At 40.1% G+C, this 17724-nt stretch overlaps 1 protein-coding gene and 1 pseudogene across 10 annotated transcripts in view; one reads left to right on the plus strand and one right to left on the minus strand.

The window, feature by feature from the left end:
- Positions 1 to 402, minus strand: part of LOC102254263 — a 6145-nt pseudogene extending 5743 nt beyond the window's left edge.
- The window catches only part of MYO9A (myosin IXA), a 423504-nt gene that overhangs the window by 204065 nt on the left and 201715 nt on the right, over positions 1 to 17724 (plus strand). For all 10 annotated transcript variants that reach the window (XM_014530413.1, XM_014530418.1, XM_014530420.1 and 7 more), the window contains exons 12-13: positions 4740 to 4861; positions 15672 to 15813. In XM_014530413.1, coding sequence (XP_014385899.1) covers positions 4740 to 4861; positions 15672 to 15813 — 264 coding nt within the window. The remainder of the gene's footprint in view (positions 1 to 4739; positions 4862 to 15671; positions 15814 to 17724) is intronic.

Raw genomic sequence — 17724 nt, forward strand, 5'->3', positions numbered from 1 at the left:
GACAGTTAATTTGCATAAGGATATGCTGATTAGCCAATGGGAAGGGTAGCGGTCATACGCCAATTTCCATGTTTCTCTTTTATTAGTGTAGATATTCCCTGTGCTGTACTTGACTTTTTTTATAACTGGCAATTTGCACATTTAAATCCCTTCCCATTTTTTCATCCATTCCCCCAAGTCTCCTCCCGTCTGGAAACCATCAAAATATCTTCTGTATCTATGAGTTTGTTTCTGTTTTGTTTATTCATTTATTTTACTTTTTTTAGATTCCACATATAAGTGAAATCATATAACATTTGTCTTTCTCTGACTCATTTTACTTAGCATAATACCCTCTAGGTCCATCTGTGTTGTCGAAAACGGCAAGATATCACTCTTTTTTATGGCGGAGTCATATTCCATCTTCTTTATCGATTTGTCTGTCAGTGGGTACTTAGGTTGCTTCCCTATCTTGGCTATTGTAAATAATGCTGCAGTGAACATAGGGATGCAAATGTCTTTTTGAGTTTGTGTTTTAGCTTTCTTAGGATAAATACCCAGAAGTAGAATTGCTGGGTCCTTCTTTGTCTATTGTAATAGCCTTTGTTTAAGTGTCTGTTTGTTTGATATAAATATTGCTACCCCAACTTTTTATTCGTTTCCATTTGCATGAAATATTTTTTCTATCTCTTTATTTTCAATTTTTGTTTGTCTTTTGACCTGAAGTGGCACTCCTGTAGACAGCATATGTTTGGGTCTTGTATTTTTATCCATTTGGCCATCCTATGGCTATTGATTGGACCATTAATCCATTAACATTTAAAGTAATTATTGATAGCCCTGGCTAGTGTGGCTCAGATGGTTGGAGTGTTGTCCCATACCAGCGAAAGCTTCCAGCACCCCCTCGAAAGCTTGAGGTTTCCATTCCCGGGCAGGGCATATACTAGTACCTAGGTTTTGGGTCTGGTCCGGGGTTAGAGAATGTATGAGAGGCGACCAATCATTATTTCTCCCTCACATCAGTGTTTCTCTCTCTCTCTGTCTCTCTCCCTCCCTCTCTCTCTCTCTCTCTCTCTTCTCTTCCCCTTCTCTCTAAAAAACTGTAAAGTAATTAATAGGTATTCAGTTATTGCTATTTTATTATTTATATTTCTTATCTTATTTTTTGTAAAAACTGATTTGGTAGTGATGAACTTCTTTAACTGTTTCTTATCTGGGAAGTTCTTTATTTGTCCTTCAATTCTATATGATAGCCTTACTGAATAGAGGAATCTTGGTTGCAGGTTCTTCCTTTTCCTCACAGTGAATGTTTTATGCTAATTCCTTCTGGCCTTCAAAGTTTTTGTTGAGAAATTAGCTGACAATCCATGGGAGCTCCCTTTGTAGGTCACTAAGTGCCTTTTTCTTGCTGCTATCTATCTATCTATCTATCTATCTATCTATTTATTTATTTATTGTTAATCCTTACCGGAGGATATTTTCCTATTAATTTTAATCAATTAATTATATTTTTTTGTTAATCCTCACCTGAGGATATTTTTCCATTGATTTTTAGAGAGAGTGGAAGGGATGAGAGAGATAGATATAGAGAGAAAAATCGATGTGAGAGAGCCACATCCATTGGTTGCCTCCTGCACGTGCTCAAACCAGAGCCACAGATAGAACCTGCAATCGAGGTACATGTCCTTGACTAGAATAGAACTGGGACTCTTCAATCTGCAGGGCTACGCTCTATCCACTGAGCCAAACTGGGTTCTTTCTGCTTTTAAGATTTTATTTTCGTCTCTAACCTTTGTCATTTTAATTCTGATGTATGTTAGTGTGAGTCTGTTTGGTTTCATCTTTTTTGGGACTCTGGACTTCCTGCACTTGTATCTATTTCCTTTGCCAGGTTAGGGAAGTTTTCCATCATTATTTCTTCAACTAAGTTGTCATTTCTTTGCTCTCTCTCTTCTCCTTCTAACACCCCCATGATGCGAATGATTGTTGGTACACTTGAGGTTGTTCCAGAGGTCCCTTAAACTATCCTCATTTAAAAAATTGTTTTTTCTTTTTGCTGTTTTGATTGGGTGTTTTCTGCTACCCTACTTTCCAAATAGCTGATTCTGTCATCTGCTTCATCAAATTTACTGTTGATTTAATCTAATTTATTCTTTACTTTTAGTGATTGTATTCTTCATTTTTTACTGGTTCTTTTTTCATGTTTTGTTTCCGATTTTTATGTTTCTTATCTCTTTGTTAAAGTTCTTACTGAGTTCATCTACTCTTCCCCTACATTCATTGAACATTCTTATAACCAGTGTTTCAAACTCTGCATCTGGTAGATTATTTGTCTCCATTTAGTTTAGTTTTCTTTAGTTTCCTCCTGTTCTTTCATTAGTGACATGTTTCTTTGTCTCCTCATTTTGGCTGCCTCCCTGTGTTTGTTTCTATGTATTAGGTAGATGTTTCATGTTTCCAGGCTTGATAGAGTAGCCTTACGTACTAGGTGTCTTGTGAGGTCCAGTGGCACAGTCTCCCAGGTCACATGAGTTAGGTGCTCCCTTGTGTGGGTTTTGTGTGTCCTTCTGTTGTAGTTGAGTTTTGATTGCTGTTGGCACTTCAGTGGGAGGGATTTACCCTCAGGCTGAATGGCCATGAGGAATGGTCATGATTACATCAGAGATACTGTTGTGCAGGGGTTGACCCCATGGAGCAAGATTTATGTTAGTGGGGCTCTAGTGCCTGCTGAATTTGCCCTTTGGCAAGTCATTTGTAGAAGAGATTGGGTGGTCTGTTGTGGTCTGAAGTTAGTCACTGGGTATGTAGATTCTGGCGCCTCTTGGGATGGTCTCTGGTGCAGGCCAAGGTCAGCTACTGCCTATGCCATTCTGGGGCCACATGGTATGGGCTACAAAGTGATCTGCAAATGGTTGCTACTTGTGTTTGGCTTGGAGGTGCCTGGGAGAATCTAAGCTGCCATCTAAGGCTAGCTGGCACTAGTGCTGGGCTTGGGCCTTGCTTAACAAGAAGAATGGGGTACTCTGAGGTCAGCCACTGCTTGTTAGGGGTTTGTGAACCTTTGAGAGATTTAGGAAAGTCCCCAGCGCTAGCTGAGACAGGCTATTTAAATGGAAAAGTGGCTTGAGTTGGCCCACAAGTTGTGTGGGATGGCATCTCAGAGATCAACAGGCAGGGCATTAGCCAGGTTGATGGATACTCAGACTTGGCACTGGCCTTTACCTCTAGGCTAGGTGGAGGGGGCTCAACAAAGGAACAGTGGCATCTGCCAGCACTTCTGCCTGAGAGAAAGCTGCTCTTCTAGCCCTTGCTTTGAAGCCAGACTGTTCAGTTCCTTCCTGTATGTGCCTGGTGCTTTTTGAGTTGCTGCCCCCCAGTACTGCTACTCAAGAGCAAGTGAGTCAGTGAGTAAATCTGTGCACAGGCCCTTTAAGAGGAATGCAATGGTTTTCACAGCCGCAGGTTATGGGACTTCTCTTCCTGGCATTGGAACCCTAGGCTGGGGAGCCTGGTATGGGGCTGGAACCCCTCACTCCTCAGGAGGGACCTCTGCAGCTGAGTTATCCTTCCTGATTTTTAACTGCCACACATGGGTGTGGGACTCGCCCGTTTTGCATCTCCACCCCTTCTACTGGTCTTGATGTGGCTTCTTCTGTATATTTTTAGTTATAGAACTTCTGTTCAGCTAGTCTTCAGGCGGTTCTCAATGATGGTCATTCCATAGTTTAGTTGTAATTTTGATGTGGGTGTGGGAGGAGGTGAGAGCACTGCATATACCTACTGTGCCGTTTTGACTGGAAGTCTTACTTGAGAAATTTTTAATTAAAAGGAAAGATTTAAGCATTTTTGCTTTCCCAGTTAGAATAACTATCATCAATTGGTTGCCTCCTGTATATTAGGGTTATTTTTCTTTGTAGGATGATAATAATACAGAAAGTGATGAAAATTATAAAATCACCATATTTACAGAGAAGTAAGCAAGTATTTTCAGTGAATACTAAAACCATCATGTGAACATAGTATTTTCTTGGTGCCTAGATATCCCTGCAATATAGAAACATATCTTCTTAGATTCTCAGGGGCATCTTTCTGGAAAATAGTCAAAAAGTAAAAGCATCTCACTGATGGGTAAAATAATATTTTTTCAGTACAGAGAAATATTAGTAAGGAATGTGGGGTGTTTTTTTTTTTTTTTTTTTTTTTTTTTTGTTTTGAATAGTTGCTCAAGGCCTGAGGTTTGAGTTTTTAAGTGTTGGAATGTGAAACCTTGTTGTTTTGGAAAATATACTAAGGGTTTTATTTTGTTAAAGGCAAGTATATTTGAATTCTATATGATTTATATCGGTGATCACTGGAGGTGATGGTTTTCCACTTTGCCCAGACATTGTTTTATTAAATTCATTGTTGATGATTTATAGTCACATGGGAGAAATTAGGATTCTCTATTTTATATTTTTCCTTAGTGTAATCATCAAATAGGATGTCTAAAACAAATTTAACCCTAAATTTTGATCTGAATGTATCACAAGTAGGATTTAACAAAAAAATTTAGTTGCATGTACTTTTTAAAGGAAATAGACACATACTGTATCAAGATTTTATAAAATTGAAATTACACCTTTTGTCATGTGTCTTCCTGATTTAAAAGAGGAAACTTTAGACTATTCTTTTTTAATCCTGTGAAAAGTTTTTCAGTCCTTATTATCATATACCTATTACTTTCTGCAAGATGAATAAATTGTTAATTTGTTGTTTTCTAGGAGGAATACAGAGCTGAAGGTATCAGCTGGCACAATATAGATTATATAGATAACACCTGTTGCATAAATCTTATTAGCAAGAAACCAACAGGACTGCTCCATCTTTTAGATGAAGAAAGCAAGTGAGTATAATTCTTTTCCATTTTGTCATAGGCCATTTGGGCTTTTCATGCCTAAGTCCTAATCTTTCTTCTTACATTATCAAATGCATTGTGTGTGTGTGTGTATGTGTGTGTAGGAAAATTGTATGGACTTCACTATTATAGAACTCATTTAAATATGTTTTTCCATATTTCTTCTACAGAGTTACGTTGATGTTAAATTTGTTGTGTGTTTCTCTTTTCTTGAATCAAGTTATATATGTGAGATGTGTTTGCTGTTTTCATGTTTAGTAGAAGATGTATCATGATAGATTAGTGATACTGCCACAACTGTGCAGGTGGTAAGTGGCAATATATGCCAAATATTTACCATCCTTTGTTAATACTGTTCAGTATACTAAACTTATCTATAAGCTTCAGAAATAAAGCTTCACACAGCATCCTCCAGAGCATTCTCAGTGCTCTATAAAGTATTATTTATAGTTAAATTATGCTAAGAGATGTCAGATTTAGAATTGGAGAAACTGAAGTGATGGAGAATGTGGGTTTTTTTTATTTTAAGTAAAATATTTGGAAATTAAATTAGATCACCTGGTACCTAGCTTAATATTATACCCATTAAACTAGGATATAAAATATTGGGGATTTATTATAGGTAGAATGTTCATACATCATGTTTGTGTGGACAGTCTAAAGTTTATGACTGTTGTCTAGTTTAGTTATTAAAGGTACCTACTTTTACCCTCAGAATACCTGGTTTGTATAGTAAGTTATATGTCAACCTATTGATAAGCCATAATCACAAAGAATGGCTGTATAGAAATACAGAGTAAATATGGCAGAATGAAAAATATATTGGAAAGGAGACTGCAGACAGTTACAGCTAACCTCTGTATTACTAGACTATTTACATCAATCTAAATGGATTAAAATGTAGTTATTACAAAAATATTATAATTTCATGGCCACAGTTGTGTAAAAGTTTTTTGTTTTGCCTATATGCCCTGAAACATATATTATCTCTTATAAAATTATAAGGTAGTGGTTCTTAACTCTGCTTGTGTACCTTTACCGCTGGTATATTTTCTTTTGAAAGCTTCATAAGTAGTTTTTTAATTCTCATCCAAGGATACGTTTTTATTGATGAGAGAGAGAGAGAGAGAGAGAGAAAGAGAGAGAAAGAGAGAGAGAGAGAGAGAGAGAGAGAGGGAGAGATTGAAGCCAGAGAGAAACATCAATTGGTTGACTCCCATGTGCCCCCCTTCTCCCCCTTCCCTTCCCCTGTATGTGCCTTGACTGGGAATCATGATGCTCCAACCAACTAAGTGACACTGGCCACAGCCATAGGTAGTTTTTCTGTTTGTTTTTCATCTTTATTTTTTTAATTTAAATTCTTTATTGTTTAATGTATTACATAAGTCTCCTTTTTCCCCCATTGACCTCTCCCCGGCCAACCCCACCCCCAGCAAATGCCCTCAGGCACCTCCCCCCGTGTCTGTGTCCATTGGTTTTGCTCATATGCATGCATACAAGTCCTTTGGTTGATCTCTTACCCCCTAACCCCCTACCTTCCCTCATAGGTTGGATAGTCTGTTTGATGCTTCTATGACTCCGGTTCTATTTGTGTTCATCAGTTTATGTTGTTCATTATATTCCACAAATGAGTGAGATCATGTGATATTTATCTTTCTCTTACTGGCTTATTTCGCTTACCATAATGTTCTCCAGTTCCATCCATGCTATTGCAAATGGTAAGAATTCCTTCTTTTTGACAGCATCATAGTATTCCATTGTGTAGATGTACCAAAGTTTTCTAATCCACTCATCTGCTGATGGGCACTTAGGCTGTTTCTAAATCTTAGCTATTGTAAATTGTGCTGCTATGAACAGAGGGGTGCATATATCCTTTCTGATTGGTGTTTCTGTTTTCTTGGGATATATTCCTAGAAGTGGGATTACTGGATTAAATGGAAATTCCATTTTTGATTTTTTGAGGAAATGCCATACTGTTCTCCACAGTGGCTGTACCAGTCTGCATTCCCACCAGCAGTGCACGAGGGTTCCTTTTTCTCCGCATCCTCGACAGCACTTGTCGTTTGTTGATTTGTTGATGATAGCCATTCTGACAGGTGTGAGATGGTACCTCATTGTCATTTTGATTTGCATCTGTCGGATGATTAGTGACTTTGAGCATGTTTTCATATGTCTCTTGGCCTTCTGTAGGTCCTCTTCTGAAAGGTGTCTATTTAGATCCTTTGCCCATTTTTTAATTGGGTTGTTTATCTTCCTTTTGTTAAGTTGTATGAGTTCCCTATAAATTTAGGAGATTAAAACCTTATCGGAGATAACATTGGCAATTATGTTCTCCCATGTAGTGGGGCTCTTTTGTTGCTTTGTTGATGGTTTCTTTTGCTGTGCCAGAAGCCTTTTATTTTGATGTAGTTCCATTTGTTTATTTTCTCCTTAGTTTCCATTGCTCTGGGAGCTGTAACGGTAAAGATATTGCTACGACATATGTCTGCTATTTTGCTGCCAATGGCTTTTTCTAAGATTTTTATGGTTTCCTGTCTTACGTTTAAGTCCTTTATCCATTTTGAGTTTGCCAAATTCATTTATTAGGTCTAGTAGTTTTTTGATGGAGTCTTTGGGGTTTTCTATGTTTAGTATCATGTCATCTGCAAATAAGGATAGTTTTACTTCTTTTTTTCCAATTTGGATGCCTTTTATTTCTTCTTGTCTTATCACTATGGCTAGCAGTTCCAGTACTATGTCGAACAGGAGTGGTGAGAGTGGGCATCCTTTTCTTGTTCCTGTTCTTAGGGGAAATGGTTTTAGTTTTTGCCCATTGAGTATGATGTTGGCTCTAAGTTTTTCATATAGTGCTTTTATTATGTTGAGGTATGATCTCTCTATTCCCACTTTGCTGAGAGTTTTTATCAGGAAAGGGTGTTGGATTTTGTCAAATGCCTTTTCTGCATCAATTAATAGGATTATGTGATTTTTGTTTTTCAATTTGTTTATGTGATGTATCAAGTTTATTGATTTGCGGATATTGTACCAACCTTGCATCTCTGGAATAAACCCCACTTGGTCATGGTGTATGATCTTTCTAATGTAATGCTGGATCTGATTTGCTAGAATTTTGTTGAGGATTTTAGCATCTATTGTTCATCAGGGATATTGGTCTGTAATTCTCTTTGTTGTGTCTTTATCTGGTTTTGGGATTAGGGTAACGCTGACTTCATAGAAAGAGCTTGGAAGTGTGCCTGCCTTCCTCTTGAATTTTTTGGAATAGTCTGAGAAGGATAGATTTTAGTTCTTCTTTAAATATTTGCTGAAACTCTCCTGTGAAGCTGTCTGGCCCTCGGCTTTTGTTTGCTGGAAGCTTTTTGATGACTGCTTCAATTTCCTCCTTATTTATCAGTCTGTTGAGATTTTTTTATTCTTCTTGATTGAGCTTTGGAAAGTTGTATTTTTCTAGGAATATATCCATTTCCTCTAGGTTGTTTGGTTTGTTGGAATAGAGTTGTTCATAGTATCTTTTTTTACAATCCATTGTATTTCTGTGCGGTCTGTTGTTATTTTGCCTATTTTATTTCTGATTTTGTTTATTTGGGTCCTCTCTCTTTGCTTCTTGTTGAGCCTGGCTAGGGGTTCATCAATCTTTTTTTTTTTAAATATATTTTATTGATTTTTTACAGAGAGGAAGGGAGAGGGATAGAGAGTTAGAAACATCGATGAGAGAGAAACATCGATCAGCTGCCTCCTGCACACCTCCTACTGGGGATGTGCCAGCAACCAATGTACATGCCCTTGACCGGAATCGAACCTGGGACCCTTGAGTCCACAGGCTGACGCTCTACCCACTGAGCCAAACCGGTTAGGGCTCATCAATCTTGTTTATCCTTTCAAAGAACCAGCTCTTGGTTTCATTGATCTTTTGTATTGTTTTTTCTTTTTTTGGACTCTCTGTGATTTATTTCTGCTCTGATCTTTATTATTTCCTTCCTTCTGTTTATTCTGGGCTTTTCTTGTTGCTCTCTTTCTAATTCTTTAAGTTGCAGGGTTAGATAATTTATTATTATTTTTTTCTTGTTTTTTGAATTAGGCCTGTAATGCTACAAACTTCCCTTTCAGGACTGCTTTCACTGTGTCCCATAAGTTTTGGTTTTGTTGTGTTTTCATTGTCATTCGTTTCCAGAACGTTTTTAATTTCTTCTTTGATCTCTTTGGTAACCCAGTCATTTTTTAATAGCATGTTACTCAGCCTCCAAGTGTTTGAATTTTTTTGATTGTTTTTATTGTAGTTGATTTCTAATATTATGCCATTGTGGTCTTAGAAGATGCTTGATATGATTTCAATCTTCTTGAATTTGGAGAGACTTTGCCCGTGTTCCAATATGTGATCTATCTTTGAAAATGCCCCATGTGCACTTAAGAAGAATGTATATTCTGTAGCTTTGGGGTGAAATGTTCTGAAGATGTCAACGAAGTCCTTCTGAACTAGTGAGTCATTTAGGATAGCTGTTTCTTTGCTGGTTTTTTGTCTAGAGTATTTATCCAGTGATGTCAGTGGAATATTAAAGTCCCCTACTATGATCGTATTGCTGTCAATCTCTCCCTTTGTTATCTTCCAGAAGAATTTTTATGTATTTGGGTGCTGCTGCATTGGGTGCATATATGTTTACCAGAGTTATATCCTCTGGTTGTATTGATCCCGTTAGTATTATGAAGTGGCCTTCCTTATCTCTTGTTATGGCCTTCACTTTGAGGTCTATTTTGTCATATATAAGTATTGCTACCCAGCTTTTTTTTCATTTCCATTTGCCTGAAAGATATTTTTCCATCCCTTCACTTTCAGTCTGTGTGAGTCCCTTGTTCTGAGGTGGGTCTCTTGTAGACAGCAAATATATAGGTCATGTTTTCTTATTCATTCAGCCACTCGATGTCTTTTGATTGTAGCTGTTAGTTCATTTATGTTTAAAGTTATTACTGACTAGAGGCCCGGTGCACAGCTTCGTGCACCGGTGGGGTCCCTCAGCCATGCCTGTGCCCTCTTGCAATGTGGGACCCCTCGGGGGATGTAATAGTGTGCCAAGTGGCAGGTGGCCGGAGAGGAGCCCATGTCGTTCCTGCCACCACTGCTGCTGCTTGTGTTCGCTAAGCAGTGCTCCCGCTGTGGGAGTGCACCGACCACCAGGGGTCATCTCCTGCGTTGAGCATCTGCTCTCTGGTGGTCAGTGCGCATCATAGTGACCGGTCATTTGGTCTCTTTGGTTTTTATATACTGGTATATAGATAGGTACTTGTTTGCAGCCGTTTTTATTTTTTTGCCTGTGTTCCTCCTCAACCCCCCCTCCCCCCCCCTTTTTTTCTTCTTTTTACAACAGTCCCTTTAACATTTCTTGCATTGCTGGCTTGGTAGTGATAAACTCCCTTATCCTTTCTTTGTCTGTGAAGCTCCTGATTTCCCCTTCTGTTTTGAATGATAGCCTTGCTGGATAAAGTATTCTTGGATTCAGTCCCTTTTTTTGCATCACTTTGTATACTTTCTTCCATCCCTTTCTGGCCTGATGTGTTTCTGTTGAGAAATCATTTGATAATCTACTAGGAGATCTCTTGTATGTAACTTTCTGTCTCTCTCTTGTAGCCGTTAAGATTCTCTCTTTGTCCTGAATGTTTGCCATTGTAATTATAACGTGTCTTGGTGTGGGTCTTTTTGGGTTTATCTTGTTTGGGACTCTGTGTGACTTTTTTCTTCCCCAATTCAGGGAAGTTTTCTGTCATTATTTCTTCAAATAGGTTTTCTAATCCTTGCTCCTCTTCTTGTCATTCTGGCACCCCTTTTATACATATGTTGCTTCATTTCATGTTGTCCCAAAACTCCCTCAGGTTCTCCTTCTGTCTTTTGATTTTTTTCTCCAGTTGCAGTTCAGATTGGGTGCGTTTTGCATCCCTTTCTTCTAATTCACTAATTTGGTCCTATGCTTCTCCTAGTCTACTGTTCAAAGCTTCCATAGTGTTATTTTATTGTAGCTATTATCACTCTATATTTCTTCTTGATTCTTACATAGGTTGTTGATTTTCTCATCTATCTGGTTTATGAACTCTATGACCCTTATTCTGAATTCTTCTTCTGACATATTGCATTGTCACTTTCATTTAGTTCCTTTGGTGATTCCTCTTTTCTTCCCTTTGGGGGTTGTTCTCCTGTCTCCCCATTTTTGCTCTCACTGAAGGATCTAGGAGTCAAATCGCACAGGGCTTGTGATTGCAGCGGAGGTCCTGGTGGCGGGTCACATGGTCACAAGTGGCAGCTGCTCCTCTCGTGGTCATGGGATGAGGCCTGCTCCTCAGGCGGTCGTGGGTGGTGGCTGCTCCTCGAGGGGTTACGGGCAGCGGCTGCTTGCTCCGTGCATGTTCCCGGATGGTGGCTCTTTTCACATGGCTGCTGGCTTGGTGTGGTGCCCGGGGCTAAAGCATCTGGCTGGCAGGAGGGGAGCACACTCCAGAACTCACAGTAGCCCTCAGCTGGGGAGGCTAAAGTCTGGGTGTTCGTGAGTTTGCAGCTGAGGCAGCAGTTCCCTGGCTGGTGTGGCTGTAGGTTCCTGGGTGGTATCTGAGGGCACCCTGGGTGGAGGTGAGGCTAGGCTCCCAGTCACCACATCTCTCCCCTTCAAGATGGCTCAGCTTCTGCGGCAGAGTTGGTGCTCCGGGAGAGATTACTGCACTAGCAGAGGCTGCCTGGCTAGGCGAGCCTGATCCGCCAGCCCCCAAAGGTCCTGCGAGATCTAGCTTTCCCTTCCTCAGACACAAACACACACACACACACACCACATGTCCACACTCTTCCCTTTCGCACCCTCAGCCACTCACACTCTCCCCCTCACTGCCATCCTCCAGGTCACCATCTTGGAATCCCATAGCTAGTTATGATATTAATTGTTGACAACCATTATGGTTGATATTGAAATGATAAGCATTTTTTGTAATAAAAAGAACCAAAAACGTTAAGCAATTTGAGAAACAGGTCATATAGGTAGTAAATGGTGGACTGAAGATTTAAACCTTCCTGGTATTTTAAAAATTTTTATATTTTTATTGATTTCAGAAAGGAAGGGAGAGGGAGAGAGATAGAAATATCAATGATGAGAGAAGATCATTGATCGGCTGCTTCCTGCACACCCCCTACTGGGGATTGAGTCCACAACCTGGGCATGTGCCCTGACTGGGAATCGGACTGGCAGTCTTTTGATGCACAGAACCACACTCGACCAACTAAGCCACACCGGCCAGGGCATCTGCTATATATATCTTAATGTGGTTATGAACGGCAGTTGAGATAGTTGATATATAATTGTAGAGCAAAAGAGTCTTGTCTGTCCTGTCATTCTTTAAGCAAAATTTTATTGAGTGCACATCTTTTATACAAAGACTATGTTACCCTGGACATGTGTAACCTCACATAAATATAAATATTGCCCAATGAGGAGAATGTCACCTCTTTGCTCTTGCCCAAAAGCTTGTGAGGTTAAGCCATGACCAGAAATTACAGGGAGACAGATTTTGACTCAATATATTGAAGAACTTTCTAATTATTAGGCTGATTAGCAGTTGCTTCATAATTATTTTGCATCATCTGTAAGGGTTTGTATGTAGGCGATAACTGAATAACCTCTTGATAGTTGTCCCTTCAATTATATTTCTATATTCAGTCCTCCATAAAAATTTTTAACAAACTTCAATTTATATTTTTGTTATTACCTTTGTCTCTATGCTTTAATATCCCAGAAGTTGCAAAGGCATAAAATATTTTTCCTCTGCCATGTATCTTTAAGGCAGGGTTGAAAATAAGTTAGTCAGATGTAGGGGGAACCATTTTGGAAATCATTGAGACTAAGTAGTTTAATCTAAAAATATTTTGTTATATAGTGAATATATAACATGAAATATATCTTTAGCAGTGTTCCTTCTTCATTCAGTGTATTTGTAGTGCTTTAGGTGCCTGGGTTTGAAGTCAGAAGTCTTTTTTAATTTTTTCTCACTATTTAATGGCTATTTGACATTGGGCAAGTTTTTAAAATTAGATTATAAGGGATTCATGCAGTGTGGAATCTAGAGAGGAGGAATAGTGTAAACAAAGTTAGGTAGGAATAGGATGCTAGGAGTGTTATTAGTCTTTCCTATAGTACTGAAAGTGTGATCTGCTGACAGCAGCACTGGCAGCATATTGAAGCTTATTAAAAATGCAGAATCTCAGACTTTCACCCTAGACTTCTTGAATCAGAATCACCGATTTAACAAACTGAAGTTAAGATCAGAGCATTCATTTAGGACAGTCTGTTGTCAATCTTGCCTGCTCATAAGAGCACTTGTAAAAAAAAATACTAATGTGGCACCACCTAGCTTCAATTCTGTAGAACCACAGCAAGTGGGGTCCGGGCGTTGGTATTTCTTTTTTTTTTTTTTTTGAAAGTTTCAGAAGTACTTCCTATATGCATAGAAACACTGAAGCTACCCTTGCAGATAGCCTTTGGGGGAACACTAGATGAAGAGCTTTGGAATGAACAGTAATGTCTGATTTTTTTGTTCCAGGCTTTTTTGCTTGATATGTATCCACAAATGTTCCTTGAATATGGGATATGTGGAGAGCTTTCCTTTCCATCTTTCCTTGTTTGAAATAAAAACTGTTCTCATGTCTGTCCTCCTTTGTTTGAATATTTCTTTCTTCCATTTAAAAGTAGGAGAAAAAGAAATCACAAGCATTTTGATTACTATGGATTAGAAGATAAATAAACCTTTCCTGAAGAGAAGCATTCTGTTGTGGAGTCGTGAGGCATAAGTTTGCAGAGATTGGGGTTGGTCTAGGCCAGTGGTCGGCAAACTGCGGCTCGCGAGCCACATGCGGCTCTTTGTCCCCTTGAGTGTGGCTCTTCCACAAAATACCACGTGTGGGCGCGCATGTACAGTGTGATTGAAACTTCATGGCCCATGCGCAGAAGTCGGTATTTTGTGGAAAAGCCACACTGAAGGGGCCAAAGAGCCGCATGTGGCTCGCGAGCCGCAGATTGCCGACCACTGGTCTAGGCTTAGGAGCTTGGATTCCGTGTATGTGCCTGGTGATCCATACATTTTCCTGAGTAGGGAGGCACATGATTAAAGCACTATTGTAGGAAAATTTATTTTGAATCTTGATTTGGTGACTTAAAACAAGATTAGGATCACTGAGACTATTATTGAGGCTGTTTGAAATTATAAGATTGTAATCCATTCTAGAATGGCTTTAGAGTTCTGAAATGGAAAGGAAGAGCTAGGGTACAGATGTTTTGAAGAAATTATAGTATTTGAATATGAAAGCATACCTAGGTGACTAGGAAAATGGCAATGTTGGCAACAAAAAGTAGATAACTTTTATATCATCTCTAGAGGATGCCAGCAAGTGTTAGATGTTTTTACTCGGGTTTTTAAAATCCTACTTGCATTGTGATACCTCATTGTACTAATTTTATGGATTAGGAAACCAATTCTTAAAGAAGGTTATCTACCTAGCTTGCCCAAGTTCACAGACAACTGGTAACCTATACTATGACTATGACTGACACCAAAGGCCATTTTCCTTTCAGATTCCAATACATACTACATCATTAATCATTTTTGTTGTAATTTTGGAATCGTTTTTACATGTTAGATTTTATATTCAGCATCTTTACAACCTCTTGTCACATTATTTCTTATTATCTCAGCTACTATTAAATGAAACTATTCTCTGAAAGATACTTGCTCTCTCCTTTCTCTATCAGTGATATTTCCTGTTTTCAACTCCTACCCAACCTTTAACATCTAGCTCATACTTGCCTTCTATACCCATATGGACCTTTTCTTTCTTTTTTTTTTCATATGAACCTTTTCATTACTCCCAGTGACTAGTGATTTTTTTCTCTTCTGAACTTTTATATTCCTGTATTTGCTGTTATGTAATTAATTGGTAATAAATATTATTTGAATTATTCCTGGATATGAAATGCTCATCAGTGAGTACAATAACATTGATATATTTGAAATAATAGATATAATATAAAAATATGTAGTAATTGGTATGGGTAAGATAATTACTGCTTAATTTATATATGAAGAAAAACAAAAATTACTGTGGATTTAAAGGACCTATCCAAATTGTGACATCATTTCCTTTTTGGAAATTCTTGGCTCCAAACAACATATGATTTAGTTTTTATTATCCTACTAGAGGCCGATGCATGAAATTCGTGCAAGAGTAGGCCTTTGCAGCTGTGGGTGGCTGTCTGGATCCCTCCCTCGCAGCCATGGCAGCTGCAGCCCTAGCTTACTCTGGAAGGATATCCAGAAGGACGTCTGGTCTAATTAGCATATTACACTGGGGTGTCAGCTGGCCTGCAGCCCCTTGATCTGTGATGGCAAAAGGAGGGGCGGGGTCAGCTATCAAAGCAGGTCAGCGATCAAATCGGGTCAGCGATCAAAGCAGGTCAGCGATCAAAGCAGGTTCGGTTTTATAGTAGTACAGCACAATGCAACATAAGCTAAATACTTAAGAACCTGAGTTTATTTCTCAGTTCCACTTCTTTCAAAGTGTGAGTTTGGGCAAATCACAACTTTTGATCCCTCATCTATAAAATAGGAATACTTTTCTTGTTACACTCACTTTTTAGCTTGTTATGAAAATCAGATTAGATAATACCAGTAAAAACTCTTTGTAATTTGCTAAATGTGTTTGATGGCAGTGTAATTATAATGTGTGTGTTTTTTTTAAAAAGATTGTATTCACTGCAACATCTTTCTTTTGTTTTTAATTCAGTTTTCCACAGGCTACAAATCAAACATTGCTAGATAAATTTAAGCATCAACATGAAGAGAATTCTTACATTGAATTTCCAGCTGTGATGGAGCCTGCTTTCACCATAAAGCATTATGCCGGGAAAGTAAAATATGGGGTAAAGGTCAGTAAATTTCATATTGCATATGCCTTTAGGGTAGAGATGTATTCTTAACTCTATACCACACTACCCTCTTTGTAGGTGTGGAGGCTCTTCATCAGTAACAATTAGTGACATTATTATAAGGATTATTATAAGGATACTACTAAAATTTAGATTCCACCTTGTAATATATTACTGTCTTAGGTGATGTTTCTGTTGATTTTTTCTACATATAAACCTGATATTAGTCCATTCTAATAGCCTTTTTAGATCTGAAAGAATAGATAGTATCAGTATGTCTTAAATGTACTAGTTGATCTTCATAGTTTGTTGAATTATTCTCTTCTCTACATCCATGAGGCCTGACTGAGGCTTCATGTCTTTATGCACCATTAGGAATTTGTGAGCTTGTACTACTAATGAATTTATTAAAACTCTTTAACTCCTATGGAAGGAAATATTCATAATTTTGTTCAGTTCTTTTTTTGTAATTAACGCGTTAAGCGCCCAGCCTGTTTTGTCTACCGGACAGGAAGTATAGTGTCAGTCACTGGTGACTGGGCGCTTAACGTATTAATGAGCTATTATCTTTCAAATATTTGATGTTTGAGCCTGCCATTTAAGACAATTTCCCAGGCAAGACAGTGATGATATGGAGACTAGTGGAGCAATATATTTTCTCTTGGATCTTGAGGTAAGAGTCAGAATTAAGATCACTTATTCAGGAAGTGTTTATTAAACACATAGCATGTCAGACCCTGAGCTTGGTATTTGGAATGATACAGTAATAAAGTAAAATAGACAAATATGTTCCTGGCTCTCTATATACATACTAGTGGCCGGTGCACAAAATTTGTGCACGGGGAGTAGGGTGTCCCTCAGCCCGGCCTGCACCATCTCCAATCTGGGACCCCTTGGTGGCAGTAGGACACTCCTTTCACAATCCGGGACCATTGGCTCCGAACTGCTCACCTGCCTGCCTGCCTGCCTGATCGCCCCTAACCACTCTGCCTGCCGGCCTGATTGCCCCCAACTGCCCCCTCTTCTGGCCTGATCACCCCTAACTGCCACCCCCTGCCGGCCTGATTGCCCCCAACTGCCCCCTCTTCTGGCCTGATCACCCCTAACTGCCACCCCCTGCCGGCCTGATTGCCCCCAACTGCCCCCTCTTCTGGCCTGATCACCCCTAACTGCCACCCCCTGCCGGCCTGATTGCCCCCAACTGCCCCCTCTTCTGGCCTGATCACCCCTAACTGCCACCCCCTGCCGGCCTGATTGCCCCCAACTGCCCCCTCTTCTGGCCTGATCACCCCTAACTGCCACCCCCTGCCGGCCTGATTGCCCCCAACTGCCCCCTCTTCTGGCCTGATCACCCCTAACTGCCACCCCCTGCCGGCCTGATTGCCCCCAACTGCCCCCTCTTCTGGCCTGATCACCCCTAACTGCCACCCCCTGCCGGCCTGATTGCCCCCAACTGCCCCCTCTTCTGGCCTGATCACCCCTAACTGCCACCCCCTGCCGGCCTGATTGCCCCCAACTGCCCCCTCTTCTGGCCTGATCACCCCTAACTGCCACCCCCTGCCGGCCTGATTGCCCCCAACTGCCCCCTCTTCTGGCCTGATCACCCCTAACTGCCACCCCCTGCCGGCCTGATTGCCCCCAACTGCCCCCTCTTCTGGCCTGATCACCCCTAACTGCCACCCCCTGCCGGCCTGATTGCCCCCAACTGCCCCCTCTTCTGGCCTGATCACCCCTAACTGCCACCCCCTGCCGGCCTGATTGCCCCCAACTGCCCCCTCTTCTGGCCTGATCACCCCTAACTGCCACCCCCTGCCGGCCTGATTGCCCCCAACTGCCCCCTCTTCTGGCCTGATCACCCCTAACTGCCACCCCCTGCCGGCCTGATTGCCCCCAACTGCCCCCCACTGCTGG

This window comes from Myotis brandtii, unplaced genomic scaffold (genome assembly GCF_000412655.1).
Source record: "Myotis brandtii unplaced genomic scaffold, ASM41265v1 scaffold74, whole genome shotgun sequence".
Lineage (NCBI taxonomy): Eukaryota > Metazoa > Chordata > Mammalia > Chiroptera > Vespertilionidae > Myotis > Myotis brandtii.